The sequence below is a fragment of the Taeniopygia guttata genome, chromosome 1 (genome assembly GCF_048771995.1).
Source record: "Taeniopygia guttata chromosome 1, bTaeGut7.mat, whole genome shotgun sequence".
Taxonomy (NCBI): Eukaryota; Metazoa; Chordata; class Aves; order Passeriformes; family Estrildidae; genus Taeniopygia; species Taeniopygia guttata.
In genome coordinates this window covers 91,113,273-91,140,912 of record NC_133024.1, presented here as the reverse complement: position 1 = coordinate 91,140,912, position 27,640 = coordinate 91,113,273, and the positions used below count along the sequence as shown (strand labels likewise).

Sequence of the window (27,640 nt, the reverse complement as noted above, 5' to 3'; positions counted from 1 at the left end):
AGGATGTCTTAAAGAACTTTTCTTGAAGTTTCATTTTCAGTAAAGCCTTTCATCCCACAAATACTCAATTTTATTTATTCTTCTGTGTTTCTAAAGGGTCAAAAAGTTATCCTAAATGGACTTTTTTTTTCCTGCTTGACTGAGTTTAAAATGGGATTTCCTGCAAAATTAGTATGTTCTTCTGAAGAAAACTTACAATTTTGAAGGTGTTCACTTCTTTTTTTTCCGCTCAAAGTATTTCTGTGAGGGAATTTAGTAGAGGATTTATTAGATAAATAAATCTAGTATTTATTAGTAAATATTAAGTAAAAACAAGCATTTGTTTAGTGAAATACTCCTTTATAAATTTATTTGTTCTACAGACCTTATTCTGGGAGCTAATAAGGCAGTTTGCAAACAAATGTGCTCAAAGAAGTCACTGTTGCCTCCAGTCATGTAATATGATCCTGAAGATCTCAGTTTCAAGAATCCAAGACTGAGGCATGATTACTATTGTACTTGTATGGATTTTGTAGCCTGAATAGGTATCATCTAGACTTACTGACATGACAAATGTTATTTGCAGAAGTTGGACATATGAAAAACTCCCATTGTGACATGTTTGTATGGATTTTTGAATGTTTTTAAACCCATTGGGGTGTATGTGTCAATTTACTGTGAATGTCTTTTTTAAGAGCTTAAAGTTAGTATTTTCTTTAAGTGGTAATGCTTTTATGTATTTTGTATTTAATGTTGATGTTTCCATCTTTTTTTAAGGGAAAACTGCCTATGACAGGAATGACTATTACAAAGCTAGAAGACAGTGAAAACCATAAAAATGCATTTGAAATATCAGGTATTGCCCATTAATATTTTTATTTACTAGTTATTCCAGGATACACTGTTTCAAACATCAAATGTTCATTCTGAAGAGAGGAAAAAATTTTTTCTATGGTGAGGGTGACCAAGCACTGGCACAGGGTGCCTGGAGAGATGGCTGTCCTTAGAGGTACTGGAAATCTTCCTGGCCATGATTCCAGGCAACCAGCCCCAGGTGTCTGTGCTTGAGCACTGTGGGGTGGGACCTACAGAGGTCCCTTAGAGCCTCAGCCATCCTGTGGTTGTACAGACTTTATAACACAGCTACCCAGAGCCTCACTTGAAGGTTGTTTTTTACTGCTTCTCTTAAGCAGTTAAGGAGCTCTTTGCATGGGATTCATCCTGGAATTTCCGTATTTTAATGAATGGAAGCTGTGGCCCTTGGAGAAGCCCTTTTGTGATGAAGCAGTTCCAAGTACACTATTTACTGAAAGAATAGGAATTTGAGAGGCTCTGGAAGAGCTTTGAGCAAGAGTTTTCTTCTAGAAATTTTCCACCTCTTTCTGAGAAAACGAGATTCTTCTTTAGCATCTCTGATGTTAATGATTATTGCCATTGTGCTTATAGGTAATTTCTATCTGTTTAGTCATTCATTTAATCATGTATGTCCTGAGACAATTTAAAGTACAGTGCAGGGTCTCCATGGTGGAGTTTTGTATCTTCATTAATTTCCTGGATCAGTTCTTCATACAAGCAGATTGCATTTAAAGAAACTAATTTTGACTGTCTCAAGTATGATATCAATGTCATGAGTCACAGGGGAAGAAAATTGTTTATATTGAGAAAAAAAAATAGGTTTTTGCAGTAATAGATATGAAGCTGACCTCAAGGGGAATGTGATGGGTTAAATGGTGTTAAGTGGTTATATGGTGCAAAAGTGAGTTTTCTTTGGTTGAGATTACATTCCCAAGTGACTTTTGCCTTAGCTTTCATTTTATGCCTTTTTCTGAGAGAAGACTGTTGAACTCTTATTTTATAACTTTTCCTGTGTTGTAGTATACAGACTCAAGAATGACATTCTGGGCTATGTGCTGGCTTTGCTGGGGAGGATGGAGAAGCATAAGGCTAGTAGATGAGCCTGTCTCCTACTCTTGTCATTTAAGGTTGTGCTTAATTAGAGATGGGGAAAGAAGAAGAACACCTGTGCTAGACTAAGAATAAATACATGGAGGCCATGTGTATTACAACCTGGAAAAGTGGGATGCTGTTGTGCTGAAAATATGATTTAAATGTTTGCTTAGTATTGAGAGGACATAATGTTATAGGAAATGTGTATTTTTAAATCATGTTAGATCAACTAAGCTGTTATTTTTTCGTTTCCTATGCCTTTCTGGTTTCTATCACCTAGGAAATATGATTGAAAGGATATTAGTATCTTGTAACAACCAACAAGATTTGCATGAATGGGTGGATCACCTGCAGAAGCAAACCAAAGTCACAACTGTTGGGAATCCCACCATTAAACCTCACTCTGTGCCATCTCACACGGTAAGAAATGAATGAGCAGAATTAGGTTCTAATTAGGTTGTCTAGCAAATATAACACCATGGAAAGACTGGTTTTTTAGCCATTAGTAACAAAAACTGAATTTTGTCATTGTAGTTTAATAAGTAAAAAGATCATTCTGTTTTTAATTGTGTGAACAAAGAATAAAATGCTTAAAACCAGGTGTAACAGTTAAATAGGGTGAAAAAAAGTTCATTATCATTACTTTTTCTGTTTTGACCAAGTGCATACCTCACCATTTTTCAAGTATACTTAAAACAATAGGTTGTAATTGGTGATACTTGACAGGCTGTGGAAAAACAGTAATTTCTTTTGGGTTCAGCATTTGAATTGTTGGATATGAATGGTTCTAAATTCAGCTCCACCCTTAGTGGTGAGAGAAGTGGGAGCAAGGCTGTTCTATCTTTAGTTTGTACTCTGTATGTGGTAGACAATAAAAAATTTAAGCTCCTTTTTTCAGAAAATAATTTAGTGTAAAATTTTTCGAAGGCCAGCTGTAATAAACAGAAATGCTATAGCAAGTGGATTATTTCACCAGTCCTTGAAGACACTATGTCTCCATTATGATAATATGCCTTCTTTCCTTTTCCATCATGTTTGACAGCTTCCTTCCCACCCAGTGACTCCCTCCAGCAAGCATTCAGACAGCAAGCCAATACCACTGACTCCTGCCTACCACACTCTCCCTCATCCCTCGCATCATGGGACTCCACATACCACAATCAACTGGGGACCGCTGGAACCTCCCAAGACGCCCAAGCCGTGGAGCCTGAGCTGCCTGCGGCCCGCGCCTCCCCTGCGCCCTTCGGCTGCTCTGTGCTATAAAGAGGTGAGCTGAGCGGCCAAGAAACAAGAGTGGGGCAGGCCTTCAGTAGGAAGCTGTAAATTTTTTATGGTGGCTGTGTGTATGTGACTTTCCTTTAATTTTGTAAATCTCGTAAACAACAGGGGAAAAGTGAGATTTGATCACAGTGCAATATTTGTATTGAAACTTAGCTGCTGTAAGAGATTCTTCCGTTTGGTGGTATCACTTTGGCTGTACTATATGCTTATTTTGTAATTTAACTTGAAATCCTTTTATACTTTCATGCGTAGGCCACTAAATTCTCCAATGTATTAAAATTTCAATAATCTTTATAGTGTTTAACATACAATAATGTCCAAAACCTATCTTGATCAACTTTGGTAGGTCCTGCTCAATCACCTTTTTACATTCTTGTTCTGTATTTTCACAGAAGATGTATTGTATCCTTAAAGTGAAAGGTAGAGCAGGATCTTCCTTTTGTACTTGAAACGTAGTATTGTTCCTGTAAATTACTATGACCACATTTTGAGCAGAATTGCTGCTGGATTTGTTGTTTCTTTGTGGTTTTCATTTGTTTGTTGTGTTGGGTTTTGGTTTTATTTCCAGTAGACATCTGTAAAAACAGACCTAAACTTTCACAAATTTTGGCTTTGAAAGCTATAGTACCTGCCAAGCTTCCTTGTTAGGTCCTTTTTTATTTGCTTCCCACTAGACAAGTGAAATGGGTTGTCTCTTCAACTGTTCAGGAAAAAGACCTGTTAAGGTATTCCTGCCTCTTCTCTTCACTCTAGATCCCAAACAGGCTGGATGCCTTTGCAGCAGGTTTTATTCTCTTTATAGAACAGATAAAATACTTGGCTGTGTGTGTAGCTGGAGAAAGGGTAGAGAGGAAATCAGCCAATTCAAGCGAATTGAACATGGCAAAATATACTAGTAAATTGAATTTTGGTGCCATTAAAAGTTTTTTAGTTAGTAATTCCTGTATGCATCTTAGAAGTTAAAATCTTGACATGCTGTCTAGAAGCTTTAATTTTTATTTTTCCTATACAGGATCTCAGTAAAAGCCCTAAAACCATGAAAAAGCTGCTTCCCAAACGCAAGCCAGAGCGGAAGCCATCAGATGAAGAGTTTGCACTGAGAAAAAGTAAGAGAGACTTGAACAAATATCTGCATAATACAAAGGGTTGAATTAACATCAGTTTAAATTCTGTAAGAGTTAGGTGTACAGTGTAAGCAAGTCACCTGGTTTCCTCTCTCATGTCAGGGCAGAGGGGTAGATATCTCCGGAGGATAATTTGTTATAGTCATCTTGTGCTATGATGGCATTTGTAGAGCTTTACTGATTGCTACAGTGGATATCTGCTTGTGAAGTGCCTATTTCTGTTTCTTACAGAAGGAAGAGAGGTTCACTAGAGAGCTAGGGGAAGTTCAGTGAGGTAAACCTGTCTTTTAGTACTGTAAACAACAAGGTGAAGAAGCTGAACCACTCTTGCAGAATACTTTGTAGCTGTGTTCTTTACTTGATCTTGGTAGGAGCCTCTGTTGTCCTGGGTACTGGAAAGCTGGTTATTGCTGCTGATTTGAAGACAAGTTGCTTCCACAATCCTTCTAGGATTCTCTTATCTCTTGTAAATAAAGTCATTTGCTCATGTCTATATCTAAATAAATTGCAGATATTTAGGCTGCCTGAAATCTGAAGAAAAACACTGATCTGATAGAATATACAGAAAGAGAGAGGTTGAAATCTGGATATTGGGATAACTTGAAGTGGAGGGAGCATCAATGTTAATCAAGCAAACACAGTATTCACTTACTTATCAGTGTTGCTGTAATTCTTCCTTAGAAATGTGTGTCAATGAATAATCTGATTACTTGTGTCAATAAAAGACAGGGTGTTTTACTGGACAGATTTTTGCTCTAGCTTTTGCTTCTCTGTGTCTGTCCTTTGATCATGGGCTTTTTAAGATAGTCTGTGCCATGAGTGTTCAGTGCATGAAGTGTGTTATTGTGGCTGTTGTCTCTCACAGGCTTATATAGGATTGGAGAGAAAAAGCTTTTACGCAGGGTGCTCTTGGTTTGTCTGAGGTGTTAGTTCTTCTGAATATTCTGTGAATTTCATATGGCAAAGGGTAAGGTAGTGAGTAGAATGGTTCTCTGTTCTTGGATGTGCAGGTGGATGTTGTAGTTCAGGATGTTTTGTCCTTACAGCAAGGCATCTGTTTAGGAGAATTGAAAGCAGTGTAATACAGTATCATTTCAGATGTCGGAGAATGCAGATTCAGTAGTTGTAATGATAATGATGAAGCTGTCAACTTGCAGGTTTAACAATTGTTAAAAAACACAATGGGAGAAGCTAAGGGTTTTTACTTGGGGGAAAGAAAGAGTCTGTAGCTTCCAAACGCATTGTTCTACTCCTGATTTGATAACTTTTATTGAAAGGTATTTTTTGGTAGCTTTTAGTCAAAGAGCGTTTCTTACAGGTCTTGGTATTTATCTTCCCTAATCAGTAATTAGAAGCTTCTGTTAGTGTTCCTTCAACTTTCTCAACTTTTTTTGTGGAGCTATAAAAGTTTCCCACTTCTATCGAACTTAAAGCATATTGATAGAGAAGTCTGTGTTTTGTTACTTCCCTTCTCAGGAATCCAGAGGATTTGTGGGCTATGTTTTGCGAACTGCTGTGTCAAATTAGCATTTCAACAGACAAAACAACTGAGATGTTTCAAGTGACTGCCTTCAAAATGCTATTTCAGAAGTAAATGCCTTGCTACTGTAATTATATGGTGCTGCATTCTAAATAACTACAAAATCCAATTATTTTTCCTGCCTTGAAAGAGGGATAACCCATACTTTGGAGTTCCTGCATCTCTTAAGCTGTAGGAAAATTATATTGGGTCAAGATAATTTCTGCAGTAGCTAGCATTTGTCCCAACAAATGTTTGGAAAGTTGGCTTTGTTCTGGTGATAATAAATTACAAAACCCAACAGGATGCTTTGGCTGGCAGACAATACGACTTTATTTTGATGTTGAAGGCTGCTCAGATTCATGTAGGAGGACATTTTCAAACCTAGCTATTTCACAGGGGAAAGGAGGAAAAATGCTTTTAAAACAACAAATTTCCTTGTGTCTTTCCTTGCACAGAAACTTCTGCTTTAATCTCAACTAATAATGGTAGAGGTAGAGGTTCACTCTATTGTGAGTGAACAATTTGACACTATTTTTACTGAGTCACCCAATGAGATTTGCTGTGGAGCTTTACCTTTGGAAAATGTTGCCATGTTAAGCTTGAATAGTTAAATTTGTTCAGTAGTGCTGTTTCTGTGTTGAAGTCTGAGTAGTTTAGGGTAGTCACTTTTCACAGATATAGGTACATGATAGCAGCGTCTTCCCTTCTGCATGCTGGACTGAAATGATGCTGTTAATCCTGAGTGCTATTTTCAATTGTGTGCTGTTGAAAGGGGTGAATTTGATTTTATTTATATATATATATATATATATATATATATATACACAAACACACATATATATATTCACACAAATGCAAAAAAAGTTTTCAAGATGTTTTCTGTGAATTAGTATTCTGTTTCTTGATTATCTTTGATTAAATAATGGAATAGTATGCATATTGAATTGTGTGTTATTATATAATAACTTGAGTATATAGGGGTTTTCAGTAAAATTACTGCTTTAGAATGATTGTCCTCACACTTCAAAACACATTCTGTACAACATCAGATGCTCAGGAAATATCTTGACTGTGTGGGTGGTTACTCTGAATTGAATTATTTCTAAGCATTTCAAAATAGTATTTGTCTTTTTAAACTGTTACTTTTGTTCATTGAAGTTTTATTTTTAAAATGGTATGATTAAAATAATTTTAAAGGGTTGATTAGGCTGAACTTTGGACTCAACCGAACTGTACTGATTCACAAAGACTTTTCTATATTAAGAAACATGCCCATGGTTTAAAATTCTGTTTTTTCCCATTGATTCTAGGTACAGCTGCTTTAGAAGAAGATGCTCAAATTCTTAAAGTCATAGAAGCATATTGCACAAGTGCCAAAACACGTCAAACATTAAATTCAAGTAAGTTAGCCATTTCTACCCATTTCAGTGCTTTCTAACTAAAACACAAATAAGATTGTTTGCAAAAGAGAGTGCTGTATATTCTCAACCCTTTGCAAGTAGCAAGCTGGACCTGCAAATAATAATAACAACCTGTTCCTGGTTTAACATCAATGCCGGGTGTTTAAGTATTGGTTGCCAAGGACCATGGTTAGAGATTATAATTTTTTCAGTATTTTGAAACAATCCAAAACAACAAAAACCCAGATGTAACTACTTGTCGTAGTTTAAAATTGTACTAAAGCTTTAACAATGACTAAGAGGTGTCTGAACTGAATATAACAGCTAATCAGTATGCTTTTAGATAAATTTCAAGAAGCTGGTAAGTAGGAGGAATGAAGAAATCATTGTAATTTTGGAGGACTGTATTTTTGTTGTGTTCTGTTCAACAAAGACTTTGTCCATGGAAAAGTAACCTAGACCTATAAAATTTATTTAATTTTATTACCACTAGTTGTTTTTAGTATTAATTACAAATTTGAATCCCGTCTCATAATTTCAGGAGAAATTGTTCTCAGATGTGTGTTGCCTAAAGCCATTTTTAGTTTCTCAGATCAATACCTAGCATATTGAAAACCTGTAACGTGCCTCTGGGGTCCTACTTCATTTAATCCAAATCAAGGTTGCCATGTGGAGTTCCTCTGTATTGTAAGTAAAACATTGCTCAAAGCAGGGGAGTCCACCAGCATGTGTTCCATTTACACAAGGAAGGAGAAAATGCTGTTGCGTTTGTTCCTTTTTGCACTGTTGAATACAAATTTAATTTGGAGATCCTTGGAACACAGTATAATGAATTTGAAGTACTTGGCTGGTTTTGCTGGAACTAGAAGACTGGACATCATAACTTCTTGTCCACTAAAGCTATTTAAATTTTGCAATATTAATCACTCCTACTGCTGCCTATAGTGCTCTAGGCCTGTTTTGCTTCCAAGTTGAAATCTCAAAACACAGTTGCAGACTTAGTTCTTGAATTTTCCTAATTCCTAATGTTTATATGCTATTGCCACCTTGAAAAAAACACAGCTACTTTGTATTCCTATGTAACTTATAATGGGAATACGGCAGCTATATTAGACTGCAAAAACTTCTCAAGTAACAACAAAAGTCTTAATTTTAATTTTTGTCTTAACAAACCGTAGATTTCCAAGATCATTAAATCAACTACTACTCTTTTTTTATTAATACTAATCTTTTTATAGTCCTACAGTCATTAAAGTAGTGTGTTTAATTGGATAAAGGGAATTAATGAGTTCAAAGTTCTGAAGATATACTGTTGTTCCAAACAAAATCAAATTAGATGATTGCCATCTAAACACCTCAACTGTGATCTGTTATTTCCAAGGATAACGTGACAAGAAATGGTTGGGAAAACATTTGCACTTGCACAGTAGTGTGTGTGTGTGCAGATATGAAGTGGATATTGTTGTTTTTGCTTGCCTATTTTTCCTGTCTATGTATATTTAAGAAATATACATAGTGCTGTGGGTATCATTGCATACATCAGAAGTCAGCAGCTTTTATTTGCTCTTAATTGCAGCAAGAAACAATTTTTTTATTGATTAGACACACAGCTGCTTTGTTTGGAAAGTGTAGTGTTGTCACGTAAGGCTACGTTTCAGAAGGTCCATTTGTAAACTGGAATTGGAAATGGGGAAAGAACCAATAAAGTTGTAATTGCTTCTGTTGGAGCAGTAGTCAATGTAGAATAATAGAATGAGAGAGTTGTCTGCCATCTGTGAAGTATGCTGGTTTTTTACATACTCCATTCTTACCTCCCAGTTGTTATTCTGCCTGTCCCTCACAGCACTCACTGGGCAATTCCCTTACTGCACCTTAATCTGCTGCTTTTGGCAGTGTCAGTACAGCAGAGCTGTGGCACCAGTGCAAACTGCTCAAGTGTGGTATTAGAGGTAGCAGAGCAGCTTTTTATCAGTTGTTTGGGTGGGAAAAAGTGGGATTTAATTTGTGTAGGTAGTTGGAAATGAAAGAGCAGAGTCTAACTTTCTTGTGCTTTTTGAACACTGAGCTTATTTTGCATTCCTGCTTCATAGGAAGACTTAAAATCCTCTACGATATCATGTGTATGGTGGCTCATAACATGGCCACTTACATGGCTTCAATCCTTGGATATTGTCAGGCCTTGAAAAATTAAAGAACTGTCCTTACTATGTTTGAACAATGACCCTAGAGATCTCAAAGTATTTAGCTGGGGGGGTGGACTCAGAGGTGTGTGAGGGGTCAGAATGGGCTAGGCTGTGTCACTGTTAGGCTCTTGTCCATGTTTTTCTGAGAGTTAATTTGACACATGGTTTAACAAATAACGAGGTGTATGGGCACAGAAAAAAAAATGTACTTTGACAGTCTCCTTCAATGGGTGCAAGATATTGCTGCTGATTTAGTAATCAGCAGCCCTGCTCTGCATGACAACCTTTGCTTTTCTTTTTCCCCCTTCATTTTCCTCTTCACAGTGGTGACACAAGCACTTCTGTTGGCTGTGTTGTGAGCTGGTGGGAAAATTACCTGCTTGAAAAAACTAACCTTAAAAAAGATTTTTTCATCTGAAGCTGTTTCCTGACCTGGCTCATGAAGCAGCTGTACAAAAGACTGTGTCATTGCAAGGGAGGGAAAGGATGAGGTACAGATGTGTGATGGGGAAGGGGCTGTTGCTTTTCACATTGGTGCTGGATCATGCTGGCTTACTGTGTTTGTTTTCTGCTCTGTGCCCAGTCAAATCCTCCCCAGACCAGAACTGACTCTGTATTTCAAAATAACTTGACTTCCTCTTCAAAAAATCCTACTTTCAAACAATATTTTGTTACTCAAAAATCTCAACTGAGACTGCCTAGAAACCTAAAAACCACTTCAAAATTGTATTGTAACTGTTCAAACATTATGTGCTGAGTGAATTTATACCTAAACCCCAAACAAATTTGAAAAAAAAAAAAAAAAAAAGAAAAACCCAACTTTGGTGCCTTTTTAACAATATTTTCTCTTTTCCTTCTCTTCCCATCACCTTTTTGCTTTTATTTCATGTGTTTGGTTGTGGCTATTCCTTACGTTCTCCTCCTCATCCCACCTCTGCCTATCCACATCCACCATTTCATTTCACCTATACATCCTTAGCATGGCAAGGCACTGACCTGATGCATAATCACGTCTTGGCTGATGATGACCAATCAAGTCTAGACTCCTTGGGTCGTCGCAGTAGTCTTTCTCGTTTGGAGCCTTCAGACCTCTCAGAAGACTCTGACTATGACAGTATATGGACAGCCCATAGTTACAGAATGGGGTCTACATCTCGTAAGAGCTGTTGCTCATATATCTCTCACCAGAACTAATGCACTTCTGAGCTTTTTCTTAACAAATGCTTGTTGTATCACAGCCTGCTTTTCTTAGATGTTTTCTTGCTGTTCCTTGTCTCTTTAATGTGATATTTTAACAACTTCTGAGGGAGCTCCTGAAACTTCAGTTATACCTGGTGGAAGGCTCTATTGTCAATTCAGTACGCATACCAATAAGTCATTCTAAAAAGTGTATATCCTGTTAAGGATGATACTTCTTGAGAGTTTTTTAACTGACAGATGTTAATTTGTAGCTCTGAATGGTCTTTTTTTTTCTTTTGACTTGGTCAGTGTAGTAACAGGTCCCTTTTTTTTTTTTTTTTTTTTTTTTTTTTTTTTTTTTTTTTAGTTTTGGATAAGCACATTTTTATATTTTGTACTGAAGCCATACTGGTTTGAGAGCTGAGTGCCAGCTATATGGAAATACCTTAGTGGTAGTGGTTGGATTTCTTACATATTATTAACAAAATGCATAGCTGGTAGAGTAAGTGAAATGCAGCTTTAAAATAAGCAGTGAAAGAGCTGTAAAATCATTCACATATTCACATATCTGGCCTATTTGTTTGGAAGAGCATTTGCTAATCCATAAAAATTTCTGGTTTTATACTGCTGTCTTTTGCTCATTGCTTAAAATGTTTATATGAAGGACCTCGCTGCTCTTTCCCCACCCCAGTCCAGCAATTGTCATGAAAACCTGGCAGTCCATGCTCATTACATGCAGTGTTTTGGTACTCTCATGTTACCTGTGGTCATACTGTCACTTTACTGTGTGCAGTAGCGTGGCAGAAAGCAGGGTTTAGATGTTTACTTGCCTGTTAAAATACACAACTGTCAACTCTCAATTGACCATTCTTCTTGAAAAGACGAGAGGAAAATGATTCATTCCCCTGATGGAGGCTCCAGTGTTCAGCATCTGAAACTCTAGGTACAACTGTGATCAAATTGGCTTGTTTGAAGTTATGAATAATAGAATGCTTGGCTTTTGGGTTGTACTGTTTGGAGCATGTCTGTGACAGATTTTATTGTGTCTTGTAACTTCTCTCATAAGCAGGTTTGTTTTCAGCAGCAGCTCTTCACTTACAGTCATGTTGGCTTTTTCAGAGAACTGTGACATGCTGTGCACAGCTGAAGGTCTCAAACTTGCATCTGGGACACTGCTGGGGTGAACTGTGTGTGTGTGTTCTGTCTTGTTGCTAAAGTAATTGGCATCAAAACAAAACTGGCATGTTTTCCAAATCTTTGTAAGCATTAGGGAAAAGTGTGGTGAAAGTGATAGAAGGTCAGAAACAGTTCTCAGTTTTGCCAGGGTTCCCAAGTGCAACACCCTCATCACTTTTCACGTAAGCGTGTTATCCAGTGTTCAGATACTACTCTGTGAACAAGTTCAGAGTAACCATGATGAAATTTAACTGCAGCCTGGGAACTTGATCACACTGTTTAAAAGGTAATCAATACCTTTCTGCAGGTTACATGATCAGAAGGTTGCAATTGCTAGAAATGCATGATTCCAGAAGGTGGTCAGTGTGGAGAAGGTGTTTTAAGGCAGTTCATGTCTTCAATTTACATTCAGTCTTGTTTGATCCCCTGCTTTATCCTCTCTCACTGTTGTTGGTATTCTATAATGTGACTAACAAAAGTATTAGTGGTTACCAAGGAGGGTTTTCAGGGGTACATTTTACTGCTGGTCATACATTAATGTAGTGACCAGGAGCTTGTGTATGTTGAACCTTTTGCAAATGGAGGAGTCTTGCTTAGAGAAATGAGATAAGTATATGTGCTCCATATCATTTCACAGCACATTTGTAACCCACTTCACTCCCTCCTTCTTTTCAGTCAGTTTTTGTTTTGTTTTTTTAACATATATGGAAAATATGGATTGTTTTTTGCTCTGTTTCTTATGATGTGGTGTTTTAGTTGAATAATGTTTTCTGCACTGGATAAATGGTAATTCCTTTATGTCTGTTTCATGTTATATAGTGTAACTATGAGTTTGTAATACAGTTGTTGCACTTGAACTTTCCTTATCTCACAGAAAGACTTGTTATCCAGATCTGAAGGTTTTGACTTTTTAAGCACCAAAGCTTTGACAGTTTACCACCTTTAATTATTGTAGCATTTATGTCATTAGGTACTATCATAATTAGGATCTCTCATATTGTGTATTCTCATATTAACATCACAGCACATTTAAAACCATTCTACATCTTCAATGTTACAGGCTATAAACTATTGTGAACTGATCAGGAGTATTGATGCAAAATGCCTGAAACAAAAAAAGGACAAATGTGGAAATGATGGTATTCAGTCCAAAGGTTCAGTGTTTCTATTTTTGTGAAACTTAAGTCATGGTAATAACAGTACCTTATGTTTATGCAATTCTGTAAATTGTATGTGTACAGTTACAAATATACTGGAAGGATGAAGAACCTCAATTGGAAGGTAGGTTCAAGCCATTGCCAGGCCCTCTTCTCATGGCTTATGCAGTGTTTCCATATAAATTAGTACTTACCATAAGCTGAAGCCAACCAATATTGATTGGGTGTTTTGCATAATCTTGCCAAAACACAGTACTGTGTATATAGTGACGTAAAACATAGAAAGAGTAATATATATTGTGCACTTCATTTGTGAATGGGAGAAGCCATCTTTAGTAGGTGACTGCCTTTGGAAAATGCAAAATGGATGTATATCTGAATGTTTCATTGTACTGTACAGTATGCCTATTGTTTGTGGTTGCATATATCAATTAAGTGTTTTGTTTTATATGAAAAGGACATCTGTTATGTACAGTTGAAATAAATTTTGCATTTGCTAGACTGTGACTTTAATATTTAATTATTAAACAGGGGGAAAGGACAGCAGAACTTAACACATCCTCTTCTCCCTATGCCTCCTTTCTCTTCCTCCCTTCTTCCCAGAGCGATCAAATGCTGACATGAAAGACCTATTTTGACATAAGTGTGTGATCTTTATTTAATGTAGTTGACATCTACAGGAAATTCAATGTAATGGGAAGTATGTATTCTTCTATATCCTCTTTTTTGTAAAAATAATTTCAGAGACATTGCCATGTATAGATTGTTTTTCTGTCACCTTCCTCTCCTGTTAAATTTATGTTATTTTCTTCCTTTTAGTTTTTTTGGGGTTTTTTTGTTGTTTGTTTTGATTTTTTGTTGTGGGGTTTTTGTTGTTTTTTTGTTGCTGGGTTTTTTTAGGGTTTTTTTGTTGGTATATTCTCAGTAGAAGCATGGGCTGAATTATTGGAACAATCTAAAACCTACTTTTGTAGGTCCTATTGCCAGAAAGAAATTTTATTAATATACTAAGGGTGTATATAACCTTATGTGTTTTCATGATGTAATATTACAACATTTTTCTTTTGAAAGCAAGAGTTCTTTAGTGTTTCTACGTAAAAGATGCTTACATATGAGTGAATTTACATCAGTAAGCTAATATATGTACTAAAATGTTTACATCAGATTATCAACCCTCCTCTATTAAAAGGTAATAACTTTGTTTTGCTATAATTGTAGCAGCTCTAGTGCTACAGCCATGTGCTTGGAAGTTTTTGTATTGGATAGCAAAATACAGGCAGTTTAATGGAGTAGCTCTTTCCTTATGTTGTCTTAGAAATCTCCCATGTCTTCAGATGGTGTATTTGTCTTCTCAAACTCTTCATTCTGTTCTTACATGACTAACACATATGAAGTTATATTTTGGTCCACTTTAATTGTTTCCATTTTACTCATCTAAGCATATTGCTGTAAACTGCCTAAATCAGTCATCTGAGTCATGTGGGGTTTTATTCCTGTTTATCATTCTCCATTAGTTAAAAAAAAGGCAAAACTTCATGCCCAAGCCTTTTTTTTTTTTTTATTCCCAAGAATTTGCAAACAATGGTGTATCTTAACAGTGAACTAAAATTTAGCTGATATCTGGCTTCTGATTTGTGCTTTCTGTACAAAGATAGTAAAGGATACCCTTTTGATTTTGACAGATCTGTAGCACAGATTTTTCCAGTTTTTAAATCCCAACAACACATACAGAGTCCGGGAGCAGCATTTTTAGATTTTTTGTATTAGGACCTTATGAAAAATGTATTAAGAGAAGGTTAATTTGGCAGGTCTTCTCATCTGCTTTAACATATTTAATATAACAAATGCAGTGACACTAAATATTTAAAATTACACATAATTTTTTTTTCTCTAACATTTACTTCACTAGGGAATGTACATATCTGTACGTGCCAGTGGGTTAATGGTGGATCTAAACAGTTGTGTATACACAAACTTGCTTTTCAGTGGCAAGTCACACTTCTGTCATTGAAACTCAAGTAAATTTAATTTCTGGGAGCTTCTTAGCTTGTAAAGGTGGTGAAAAACAGAATTGTATGTTTACAAGTCCTGTTTCAAACTTTTGCTCTTTATTGCTACCTTGTTCCCCTCTTTACCTCTCCTAATCACAGTAAAGGTATGAAGAAGTGAAGAAAACAGCAATACTTAAAAACTGTGCAACAGAGCCTTTGCTCATGGCCTCAGATAATGCTGTGCACTTCTTGAAATTGCCACCATCCCCACACATCTGACTTCCATACCTTAAATTGGGACACTCATAGTCTTCTATGACTATAAGCCTTCTCCCTTTTGCCAGCTGGAGGAAGCTGTTCTTGGTTGACTGGGGAGAGCTGTCTTTTCACTGATGCCCTGAAATTAGCTACTTTAAGCAGATGATATGAATACCCACCTCCATTTTACTCTTGGCTTCAGTGGTTCCTGGATAGACAAGGTCTTTGGACGTAGGCAGAGACTTAATGTCCAGTTAAAGTGGAAAGGTTTCTGAATTTCATCCCCCTTTTCTTTCTTCCCTTCTGCAAAACTTCTGAACTGCCTTCATATTTTTCTGCTAAATGATTCAAAACAATGGACTAGGCTATTTACCAGCACAGCTCTTTCTGAAGCCTGGCATCTGAGCCAGGATGGTGCCATATACAAATAGCATGGTGCCCAGAGAAATTGTGAACACCCCATCCCTGGGAGTGCTCAAGGCCTGTTTGGACAGGTCTTTGAGCAGCCTGGTCTAGGGGAAGGTGTCTGTGCCCATGGCAGGGGGGGTTGACAACCATTCTGGAAGATGTCATGCTCCTTTTGGGGAAGAGTGAATGAAAGGCTGAGGTCTTGAGTGAGGATTGCAAGCAGACATCAGTGAGAACCTCTGTGACATTCAGTCTCTGCTGTAGTCTCTTCCTTGTTTGGTGCTAAGACCATACTCCAGGGCTAGGAGTGACACTACCTGTTTTAGGCAGGTATAAAATGAACTTTTGTTATGAAGTCTTTCAACCATGCAAATACCCAAACAGGTTCCAGCTTTCCTTATTTCTAGAAATGCTCAGAACTGCTTGCTTGTTTTAGACTGATTGATTTAGCTGGAAAGGGAATCAGACCCTGAAAACCGAAAGCAGGGGGCTGTTCCTCACAAGCCTATTCTTGTATGTCAGGTGTTCTACCACATTATGTGCTATTGCTAAGGCCTGTAGCCCTGCTCTGAATATCAGGTGGGCTGTGTTGTTACTGGCTTTACTCTGGAGGCTTAATTTGCTAAACCTATAATTTAGGGTATGGTTTTGTCAAAAAGCATTATTATTCTTTATTCTCCACTCTAAGGCTGAGAGGTATTGATATTGAATACATACCTTTATTTTTTTCATGGAATTTAATTTATGGAAACTTAATTGAATCTTATTGTAGTGGTCAATTGTTTGCCTTAATTACTCAACAGACTTCTAAACTGTGGGGTCATTTTTCCAAGACCCTCATTTTGAGAGTTCCCTGTTGAGAAGTGATGGCAACTTACTTGGCCTTAATATTTATTTGTTAATCTTGAATTAACTGTCAAACATATTTTCTCCTCCTATCTACCTTGCTTCCCTCAATACACACCCCCTCCAAAAAAAACCCCAAACTAAATGAAACCCTGTTTTGTGTAGCGTGGGGTGCAGGGTGTCCATCTTGAAAAAAAAAACAAAACAAAACAAAAACCCCAAAAAAACAACAACAAAAAACACTCCCCCCAAAAAAACACACAAAAAAACCCCAAACCCCCAAACTAAACCAAAAAAACCAACAAATCCCCACATGAAAAACCCCTACTAACTAACTGACTAGTACTTGTGGTTATGTTGTCTCAAGGTGAATTGGGCAGTCGTTTGAGGTCAATTTAAATATACTCATTTGGCCTTTTTGACTTTGAATTGTGTCTTGTAATAAAATTCAGTGTGAAACTTGGATGCTTAGGATTGAGGAATAGCAGATATAGCAAACTAAAGTAACTTAATTCTTCCACCCTATTTCATGAAAATGTGGAGTATGTCTCAAAGGTCTTTAGGATTATCTGAGTTGTATGAACTTCCTAGACTGCACAATCTTTCAGTAGTAATTCAGTGGGAAGTGCCCACTGTACTGTAACAGAACCCTCTCTTCATGCCCTAAATCTGTAGCTTTTGCAGAGGGAAACAGTTGCACAGGGGGTAGGCCTAAAGAGCTTGATGAAGGCACAAGGTGGAATTTAGGGGATATTGCTGAGTGCCAGTGAAGTTACTGAAGCTACTTCCAGATGTGTAACTGCAAAAAAAGAAAAAAAAATCTTAAAAGGATAGCTGCTGGCATAAATGGTGCAGAAAAGGATTTTGAAATAGCTTTCTTTTGCCTCTAGAACTTGACACCTCATGTCTGATGTTACTGTGCATGCACTCATTTGATGACCGGATCCTTTGTGGCAGGATAGATGTACTGAGTGTTTGTACCTTTGATACTCAGTGTGTGCTTGTGGGGTTTAGGAAAAAAAAAATCTACTATAAAGAGAAACCCTCCAAAACTCAAAAAACCCAAACCATGATCAAGGAGAAAGTGTGGGGGTTTTTACATAAGTACGAACCATAAGAGCCGCAAGAATTCTGACATGCAAATAAGGGTTTGTATGACCAAGGGTATTGGAGCAGTGAAGACAAGAGTGGAACTTGTGTTCCACAGTAGTTACTGTCCTGTGGCTCAGGAAGGTCAGTGTTCACAGCAGCAGTGTTCCATTGTGTGTGTTTGTGTAGTGTCAGGTCTCCTTGTGTGTATAATGTTCAAGTGCTTTGTGTGTCTGTGCAGGGTTGTGTGCTGTGCTCTGCTGTACTTTCAACAGGATGTGCTGCTGCAGGCATCTGCTTCACATGCATGTGTGTGTAACTGAACAGCTGGGACATTGGTTGTCCAGCTGTCTGCTCCATGCTATTTGTGCTTTGCAAGAGCCGTGTTACCCTGCCCAGGCTGACAGTTGGATTCAGCTCTGTACAAAGTGAAAAACGTGTGCTCCATTTGGGTGGAGGGAGTCGTGGGTGAGAAATGTGTGGCAGTTCTCTCCCCTTGGTCAGTGTCTCTCTTGGCCTGTGCTGGGCTGAGGTGTGCTCCACATCACTACAGAGACCCAAAATGCAGTGATCTGGTAGCAACTGCTGCCAACTAATTCCTAATCCAGCATTTAATTCAGTTCTATGTTAGCTGCAAGGCTAAAGCAGAGCAGTAAGCAATTAACTGAAAAAAACGTAAGAGAGCTTTTTACAGAGACTGACAGCACAAACAGGGAAGTGTCCTTGAGCTCCCTACAGAATTTGGATGTGTTTGCTTTATAGGTTTTTGGTCCTGGAAAATAAGTGGAAATATATTAACTCTTAAAAGATTTCTTCACTCCAAAAGAACTTACTGCTTTCGAGGACAAGATTCTTTCTCAAATCTGCTGTTCTCTTTAGTCTATATAATATTGACAATCACATGCTCATATGTTAGATCTTTACTGTAAGATTAAGGAAGCTTTTTTCTGCATTAAAGACATTTGTCATTGTTTGCTAAAATAATTTAAATAGCTAAACATGTACAGCTAAGATAGGATCCTTACAAGCTCACTGTTCAGAACTCAAGACTGCAGCTGTCTGGGAAGCTAGTATTTTGTAATGAGTGTGATTTATTCAACATTTTTATTTATTTGTTTATATTTTGTATTTTACCATGATCCATAAAAGAAAAGTGCTGCTAGCAGAAAGCAGCTGTTCAGCAACTAATTTCTCTGGACAAGCATGTGCTCTGTAGTACCAAGTTATCACTTTGAACAGTATGAGACTTGAGAAATTCCTGGTTAATGAAAGTTCACTACAGTGAATTGATGACAAGTGTACCTTGTTTGTTAAAACCAATGTCTTAGTTAAAAAATGTAAGAACTTCAGTGCTTTATCTGCAGTGTTTGAATTCTGAACAAATGCTTAGATACCAGTTTATTTACAGACCTTTTTTTTTAAAAAAAAACCTTGTAATTTGTTGCAGCTGAATTGAATAATGTTTATAGAATTATGATGGATGCACATTTCTGACTTGTAGCTTTTCTGGTCAGATCTATGTTTTTATAATCTATGCATTTTATCTCAATGTTATAAATTGTAATGTTCTGAAGATGTTGGTATGTTTTGAGTTTTTATCACCAAACCATGAAGTGTTTTTTAAAACATCTATTAAATACAAAGAGAGTGTGTCATTTGCTAGGAATGCATTGTAGGACTAAAAGGCTATCTGTAGGAGTATTTGCATGTATATGTGTGCACACACAAAGTGGGGTGCTTACCGTGTTTCAGGGAAAAGGGTTTTTACTTATTTTTCTTTAATTGCTGTGTCATTTGATAGCACTATTCTGCTCCTTACTGACAGAGTAATGGGTTTAGAGCAGAATTATATCTTGGATTTGTATCAGTGCGGTATCAGAATCTGTCCCTGATGCTTAAATCGCTGTTACTTAAATACAGCTATGTCTTTCTCAGTCTGCTGTGGGGAACCTGCACAGCTTTTACTGATGGTTGAATAGTGCACTGTTCCTTGAACAGTGTAACATCCCTGTCAGTGACTCTGCAGTTATGTCACCAGTGGGGTAGGGGTGTCAGACAACCTTTTGTTGTTGTAAGGCTGTGGTTTCAAAAGTAAAAAAGTGTCAGTAACTCATGTGTAGAGGAAAGGGGGAAATGGAAAGTGTATACCTTGGTCATGGGGGTGTATCATGCGGTGATGAAAGAATAATCTTTAAAATGCCACAGTGGAATTTGTGAGTTGCTCATTTTGTGATTTATTTTTACAACAGGTTCCCGTAAAGAATCAGCTCCTCAAGTCCTGCTTCCAGAGGAAGAAAAAATTATTGTAGAAGAAACTAAAAGTAATGGTCAGACTGTTATAGAAGAGAAGTAAGAAAATGTTTAATGAATGATTAATTTAAGTAGTAAACTTTGCACTCTTCCTCCTCCTGTCTCCCATTATAGTAGAGTGTGTCTGGTATGTTTGTAGTTGGAATAGAGCTGTTTGGAGTATGCTCCCAGTCCTCTAAATGCAGTTGGCCTTCATTTAAATGTCTGGTTTCTTTGTATATGCTGTGCAACCTATTCCACCCATGTCAAAAAGTGATGTGCTTCACTTGTGAATAATTTTTCCAAGTGCTGTCAAATTTCAGTATTAAATTGGTGTCATCCTTCTAGTTAGCATGTAGCATCATACTACTTTTTTGATTAAGTGTATGTTGGAAATGAAACTACAGTTCTGCTGTAGAAAGATGTAATACAGAAACCAGCAGAGGTCCATAAGTGCTTGAGAGGTGTTTCTTGTCACAGAAGCTGGCAACAAGTCCCTTGCCTTACTGAATATAAATCGGGATTAGAAACAGATTTTTTTAAACACAGGTTTGAAATTAGCTATTAGGTGTGGGGTGTTTTTTATTTAATTGCATTTAATTAAACATTTTTGTCTAATAATAGATTTAGATGTGTCTTTCTGAAAGCTGTTGTAACATGATCTTTTTTTTTTTTCATTTTAGAAGCCTTGTTGACACAGTATATGCATTAAAGGATGAAGTGCAGGAGCTAAGACAGGTTGGTAACTTGCTACATTTATAGCAACATGGAGAAAGAAAAGATGGAAGGTTTGTTGTAAAATTAAATATGGCTTGCAAGTTCACTTTGACAGTCAGGAGCTTGAATTTTGGACTAGATTTACTTTTAAAAGTAAAATATCATTTGCCAAAAAAACACTCCCTGTTGTTGTCATAAATCTTTTCAGAATAGCATTGAGGATTGTTTCTCTGAAGTGAATTACTAAGCTGTTTTGGATGTTGCAGCTTCCGAAATGGTGGAAGTGTTAAGCAAATTCAGTTGTGCTGTATCACTAGCAAAGTAATCTTACAGGGATTGAGAAATCATAGTTGCTCGAGAATACTAATAAAGGCCTAAATAGAACTAGATATTTATAGTTCTAAAATGATACAATTGTAAAGTAATCTGAACACCTCTATGGCTCAGTTCTTAAAACTGCTCATTTCCAGAGACGAGTCCTTTTCAGTGCCTATCACATGGCTTTTTTTAAAATGAGGGCTTCACAATAGCTCTGGGTGCTTTTTTGTCACTTGTTCTAAATATCTACCATGATTAAATAAAAATATCACTTTTTCAGGACTTAGCTTGTTTTAACCATGTTAATGGTGCTGCATATAGTCTTTGCTTATTGTATAGGTGAAAGGAAGCATTGGATTTTCCTCACTATGTAAGGTGTGAAGTTGCTTACCAGTCTGACTCCAGAAGTTGGATAAAATTTCTTGTGTTAATGTGAAAAGGATTTGTATTAAGATTTCTTCAGGTCTGGGGCTATAAATGTGATTTTTTTTTTTTCCATCTGTAGCCGTGCCTAGTATTTGTAAGGATGTCATGCATATTCCTTGAAATAGGACAGTTGATGTGTTGCATACTTAAATTCTGCTGGGTTCAGCATATAAAGAATGAGTATCCCAAGTTAGAGCTGAATTTGGCAGTCTTTTAAAAAAGAAAACTCATATAATAAAAGCAGCAATAATAGCCCACTAATACTCCTGTGGCCTCCTGCTTTTGTACAAATAATAAATGTGCAACCTCACTGAGGCTCTGCACAGCTCCATAATTCTGATTTCATTTTCTTACGTAGCAGGAATTCAGGAATCTCATCTTGGAAGCATTTATTGGTCCACTTATGTGATGCTGCCAACCAGAGAAGGGGCAGAAATAATCTCTGAGCTGGCAAGGGCTTTTTGGATAAGGGCTCTCGGGGAGTACATGGTGTCCTGGTTGGTGTAGACGCCAGACTGCAAAGTGGAATCCTTCCTATAGCAGCTTCCTTCAGTTATTCATAGCTGTTGTTCCACAGACAATACACCTGAACTGGTCCTGAATTGGCAGAGTTAACTTAAATCTGTTTCTATATAAAATAATGAACTTTCCAAGTTTCTTAACAGACTTGAGGAGGGAATGGAGTTAATGAGGTGACAGACCACGGCTGTGTGTATAGACTAGAGAACAAGAAGCTGCAGAGCAGTGCCATGGAAAGGTCCCTGGAGGTCCTGGTCAATGGCAAGTTGAACATGAGCCAGCAGAGCCCTGGCAGCCAGGAGAACCAACCCTGTCCTGGGGGACATCAGGCACAGCATGGCCAGCTGGGCAAGGGAGGGGATTGTCCTGCTCTGCTCTGAGCTGGGGCGGCCTCACCTCGAGTGCTGGGGGCTGTTTTGGGTGCCACAATATATAAAAGATATTGGAGAGTGGCCATGAGGATGGCGAAGAGCCTTGAGAGGCTGAGGTCACCTGGTTTGTTCAGCCTGAAGAAGAGGAGGCTGAGGGGAGACCCCATTGTGGTCTACAACTTTCTTGTGAGGGGAATAAGAGAAGCAGGTACCAATCTCTTCTGGTGACCAGTGTCAGGACTTGAGGAAACGGCATGAAACTGAGTCGGGGAGGTTCAGATATTAGGAAAAGGTTTTTCACCCAGGGGGTAACTGGTTGCTGGAACAGGCTCTCCAGTGAGCTCAGAACCCTAGGTCACAGCACCAAGCCTGTCTGAATTCAGGAAGCGTTTGGACAATGCTTTCAGGCACATGGTGTGATTCTTGGCATGTCCTATGCAAGGCCAGGAGATGGACTTAATGATTTTGGTGAGTGCCTTCCAACTCAACTCATATTCTATGATTTTATGATCCCATCCTTTTTCTAAAATGTCTGTAAAGGACAGGTAATGGGAGTCCAGTTGGACCCTGGGATTGAAGGCCAGTGTTTATTAAACACCATTAGACTGGTCTTGGGGCCTTATTTCAATGTTATTTTACCTTCTGGTTGCTTCCCTACTGTTGCTAGCATTACCTTGACCTGTACAGGATTCAATAGTGTAAGCATTCCTGTGGATTGGTGCCTGTCATCTTTATGGTCTTGTTCATTTATTTCAATGTTACCTGATAGCACTAAACAGTGAGAACTCACTTGTTAATATATAACATGGAGAGATGGTGTTCCTTGAAATTCAGACTTCTCTTAGACTGCTGGTAGTCATCAGTCTAGTTTAAAATTTAGTCACAAGACACTTTTCAGAGAACATATTGATTTTCAGGATACTCCTTTTAACTATTTGCATTCCTAATGAAGCAAGTTGATTTGCATTAAGTTTTAAGAAGCTTTTTGGAGATTGAAACCAGTTAAAATCACAGGAGGTTCTTACAGGGGATATTTAGTCTGCTTACTGCTCCATTTCCCTTCTCCATTAGCAACAAATATACTCTACTCCTCATTGATCAGTTTTGAGCAGAAGAATTCAAGATGAGTGGCCATCTGTTACTAGCACTTGCTGTATAAAGGCCTCCTAAGTACGAACAGGAGGTAGCTCAGTTTCCATTTGGTAGCTTTTGTTGCATTGTGTGAAATAACTGTGTGTTACTTGTGAAGTTAATAAAAGCTTTGCTTTTGAACAGCTAATATTGGTTTTACTGGGAAGAGCCTTCAGAGTTTGCAATTGATGGCGTATGTGTAGTAAGATCTCTTAAAAGCCCCCAAAACTAACCAGTAATATCTCTGTCTCTGTTAAACAGGATAACAAAAAGATGAAGAAATCATTAGAAGAGGAGCAAAGAGCTCGCAAGGACTTGGAGAAGCTTGTTAGAAAAGTTTTAAAGAATATGAATGATCCATCTTGGGATGAAACCAACTTATAACCACTTTTTCTTTTCCCCTTCTTCTTTCTATTGAAAGACCAGTTGTAGAACTGAGCTGGGAAGCCTTCTGACATTAGTCAGTGTTGCATCAAGAGCACTGTAAAACAGGATTTAACTGGATCTAGTGATTTCTTACTCTGAACATACAGAAAGAGTCAAGCCATTTCCTGCAGCAATCTGTACTTTAAGGATGGAGACTGTGGATCCTGAACTCTACTAAACTTAATTTGTTTGCATCCAAATTACCTCATTTTGCAGAAAGTGCAGCACCTGACTAAAAGTCCATGTTTTTCAGTGGCTTTTTAATTAAATATATATTTTTCATGTAAATAGCTGTAATTTAGAATGCATATGTGATTGATGTATCAGGGCTGATATGTTGGGGTTTTTTCTTATATTATTATAATGATCACAAGTGTTAGAACTTATGGCAGTACTGTCTTACCTAAGAAAGGTCAGAGTTCTTTGTGGATAATTATGAATTAGTTCCAAATTACCCACTCACCACACATGCAAATTTAAACCCCTATTTTTCCTATTTACCACTATATTTAAATCCTTTACTGTTACCTGTTACTTTAAACACTTTACAGTTCCTTAAGAACAGTATTAAAATACAGGAAATTGTTTATTGACAGTAGAAACAATTTTTAACAAATCTAATGCCCACAATTTACGTTCACCCACATACTTGTTTGGCAGACTAATCTATTGTGCTTTGGCCACCAAAAGACTGATGTACTTGCCTGCTTTTTATGACTGTGATTTTTAGGTGTTTATGTACTACATTTTCTATTGTTGTGCTTAAACATACAGCTGGCTGATAACAGATCATGCAGTTCATTACAGGAAAAAATCCAGAATTTTGTGAATAAATTGTTGCTATTTATATTTTATGGTCACAGCAATTAAATTTTAGCTAACCTTTGTGCATAAGACACATGGGCTAGGCCAGACTTCATTCAGAGCTTTGTTTCTATACCACTATATAAGACTCTCTGTTTGGAGTTCCCATACTGTGGAAGCAGTCATTCCTTTCCCACCCTTTTTTCTTTGCATGTTGCTGATTTCTGTCCTACTAGGATTTAAATGGAAACAAATGTGGAAATAAGTTTTTTTTAATCGTACTGTAACTCGTAATTTGCACTGCTGACAGATTTTAAAATACATAAAGGAACATTAATTCCCTAGTCTGATAGGTGCAATCACTGCAGTTTCTTGTATTTAAGATAGGAGATGATACATCACAGCGAACGGTGAGCTTCAGATGAAGCACTTAAAATACTAATCCCATTAAAGCTCATTGTTTTCATGGATTTCATCAAACTTTGGGTTTACCTCCAGACAGTGCAGCTTTCTGAGGGGTTTGTGTTCAGTTGAGTCAGAAGTGCAGGTATAGCACAGACTTTAGTCACACCTTTTGTCATTCCGATTTTCCACTGCTCTTTTAGCTCCTGCTAAATATCATGCTCAGACTTGAGCAAATGTTTGTACGAACTTTAGTGAGTTTGAGCCAGGAGGATTTGGGTTGTAAGAATTGTCATGCACATTTTGAATCTAATGAAAAATCTACTTTTAAAGCTACCCACTTTTTTCAGTCAAGAACAGCTTTATTTAAATAGGAAATTCTGTCAGTGATTACATACTTGAGAAACAATTCTGTGGGAATGGATGCTTCATAACCTGACTAGACAAGCTGTCTCTTTTAGAAAGCTGAATACATTTGTAGGTGTCTTGTGTTCCTGCAATTTAAAAATGTTTTCCTTTAATTCTAAAGGAGGAGAAAATGAAAAACATCTACATGACCAGTTTTATATATTCACAGAACTTTAAATTTGTTAATTGTTGTTAACAAAATCTTCCCTTGATGTTTGCGGTTGCACAAAATTGTGGACTGACATTTTATTTATCTTCACATTTAGAAAATATTCTTGCTAAAAACTAAGTGATACTAACCCCTGCAAATGCATATATCATGGCCAAATTTTGACTTGGGAAAGCCAATATAGTTAGAATTTTGCTAACATTTTCACTTTCTGACATCCAGGGTGTTTTCAGAGTGATTTTTAATTTTCAATTGAGCATATATGAAAGGATATTCCAGAGGAAGTATGCAAGGAAAACATTAACCTTAGTAGTATCTAGCAAATTTTAACTCAGGAACAACTTCCATCATAACAATTTGTTTTGCATTATATTGTAAAGAGTGGTGTTGCTATGTAAATCTGCTGACTCTTAGTACCTGTGATATAATTTCTGACAGTACCCCTACATTGACATCTAATGAACATGCCTTAAACACTGGGATGAAACAGTTGTTAAATATGACCAGGACTTAGGGACTGATTTTATTCAAAGTGGATTGGGAAGACTAATTTTTACACAAACACATACACACACTAAAAAAAAAAAGAGACAGAAAATGTTGTAGGTAGCTTTTGTCTCTAGTGCAGAGAGCAGCTTCTGATTTTTGGGAACCAAGTACCTGAACTTGTTTTCATTGACGATTTGTTACAGTGTATATAGATTGTAAATGTCACCATGGACCTTCTGAATTGTTGGAAACTTTACATAAGCATGGATAAATGGGGCACTGTTTATTTAACCTATTAAAGGGTTGTTTGTTTGCTCTCATCATTTAGGGATGAGGAGATGAAGCCATTTCTTATCCTATAGATGTGAAGCACTTTCAGTTCTGAACTGTCCAAAATGTAGCATAACATTTCTCTGTACTTACTGATGTATATGTGTTTGTCTCTCCATGTCATGACATCCTAAAGATTGAATAACTGACTGCTTTTGTATAAACCTTTTTAATGCAAATCATTTAGGGAATTTAGAGTATCTGTTTACAGTGTCTGTGAAGAACTCTAGTTTAGATGTCACAATAATATCCTGGTATCCACTACTAAAGCGTTTATGCTACATTGTAATTAAACCATGAATTTTTCCCCTACCCTATGAAGTGTTATGTTTCATCTAATATGTGGACTATGAGATGAAGGGAAATTGCTTTCAATTTTTTGCTGTTCATATAAATAACCACCTCTCCAATTTAGTAGCTGCTATACCATCTTGAAAGAGCTTTTTCATGGTCTTTTATAATAGTAAATTGATGCTTGGGAAAAAAAAAACAACAAACAAGGATTGTTTAGAGAGGTAGAAGGAGGACCATAACTGTCTTATATTGCAAAATGTTCACTTTCTTTGGCAACCTGACCTGCTCAGGTAATGTAAGAAATGGAGGAGATCAAAGACCAAAAATAGTGAAAGGAAATACAGCAAGAAACACTAGAACCTGCATCAAGTGAGTGAAATATGTCTACATGCATTATTTATCCAAATAGAAATTTGTGTTGTGTGTCATAGAGACTTTTTGTGGTTGGTGCTGCCTGAAATAGGGGGAGAGGGGTGATTTTTATGGTAGCAGAATTGTCAGTATGGCTTTATGCCAGATGGTGGGTTGGGTTAAGGAAAGTGCAGGGAGTAATTTGCTTGACGAGATTGTTTCAGTCTTTGGACAAGGCATTTGAAGGGATTAGTAACATCTTGGGTGTGTGAAATGATAAATTTATTCTAGCTTAGTTCACTAAGGAGATATACTTTGAACAGAGGACTTTATTTGGTAGTGGTTTATAATTATTCTCAAGTCTCACTTTCTAAGTTTTCTCTGTAAAAGATGGGTATTTTACACAGTTTGAAATGGTTGCTTCCTTGTCACCTGAAGTGCTTTGGGGATTTTTCTTTCTGAATGTTTTTTATTGGGGTAGGTTGACCATTGCAGGCTGCCAGAGCATGCACAGGCTCTCCTTTGTGGATGGCAGAGCTCACTTCTGTGGTGTTCTTCCATCCACTGTCGTGCTCATTTGTGTGGGTGTGCACGCCTGCAGGCATATCTACTGGCTTTACAATAACATGGCACTGCTAACCAGCCTGGGAAAGGAA

The 27,640-nt window shown here is 37.3% G+C and overlaps 1 protein-coding gene across 13 annotated transcripts in view; it reads left to right on the top strand.

The window, feature by feature from the left end:
* The window catches only part of ARHGEF7 (Rho guanine nucleotide exchange factor 7), a 116,078-nt gene extending 89,427 nt beyond the window's left edge, over positions 1 to 26,651 (top strand). For 6 of the 13 annotated variants that reach the window (XM_030280091.4, XM_030280110.4, XM_072933559.1 and 3 more), the window contains 9 exons: positions 757 to 835; positions 2,207 to 2,346; positions 2,969 to 3,193; positions 4,220 to 4,313; positions 7,164 to 7,253; positions 10,416 to 10,592; positions 19,790 to 19,889; positions 20,513 to 20,567; positions 23,573 to 26,651. In XM_030280091.4, coding sequence (XP_030135951.1) covers positions 757 to 835; positions 2,207 to 2,346; positions 2,969 to 3,193; positions 4,220 to 4,313; positions 7,164 to 7,253; positions 10,416 to 10,592; positions 19,790 to 19,889; positions 20,513 to 20,567; positions 23,573 to 23,695 — 1,083 coding nt within the window. In that variant the 3' untranslated portion in view covers positions 23,696 to 26,651. Of the gene's footprint in view, positions 1 to 756; positions 836 to 2,206; positions 2,347 to 2,968; positions 3,194 to 4,219; positions 4,314 to 7,163; positions 7,254 to 10,415; positions 13,649 to 19,789; positions 19,890 to 20,512; positions 20,569 to 23,572 lie in introns of those variants that run through there. The other 7 variants (XR_012057449.1, XR_012057458.1, XR_012057459.1 and 4 more) reach the window with 3 other exon arrangements.
* Positions 26,652 to 27,640: the final 989 nt, after the last annotated feature.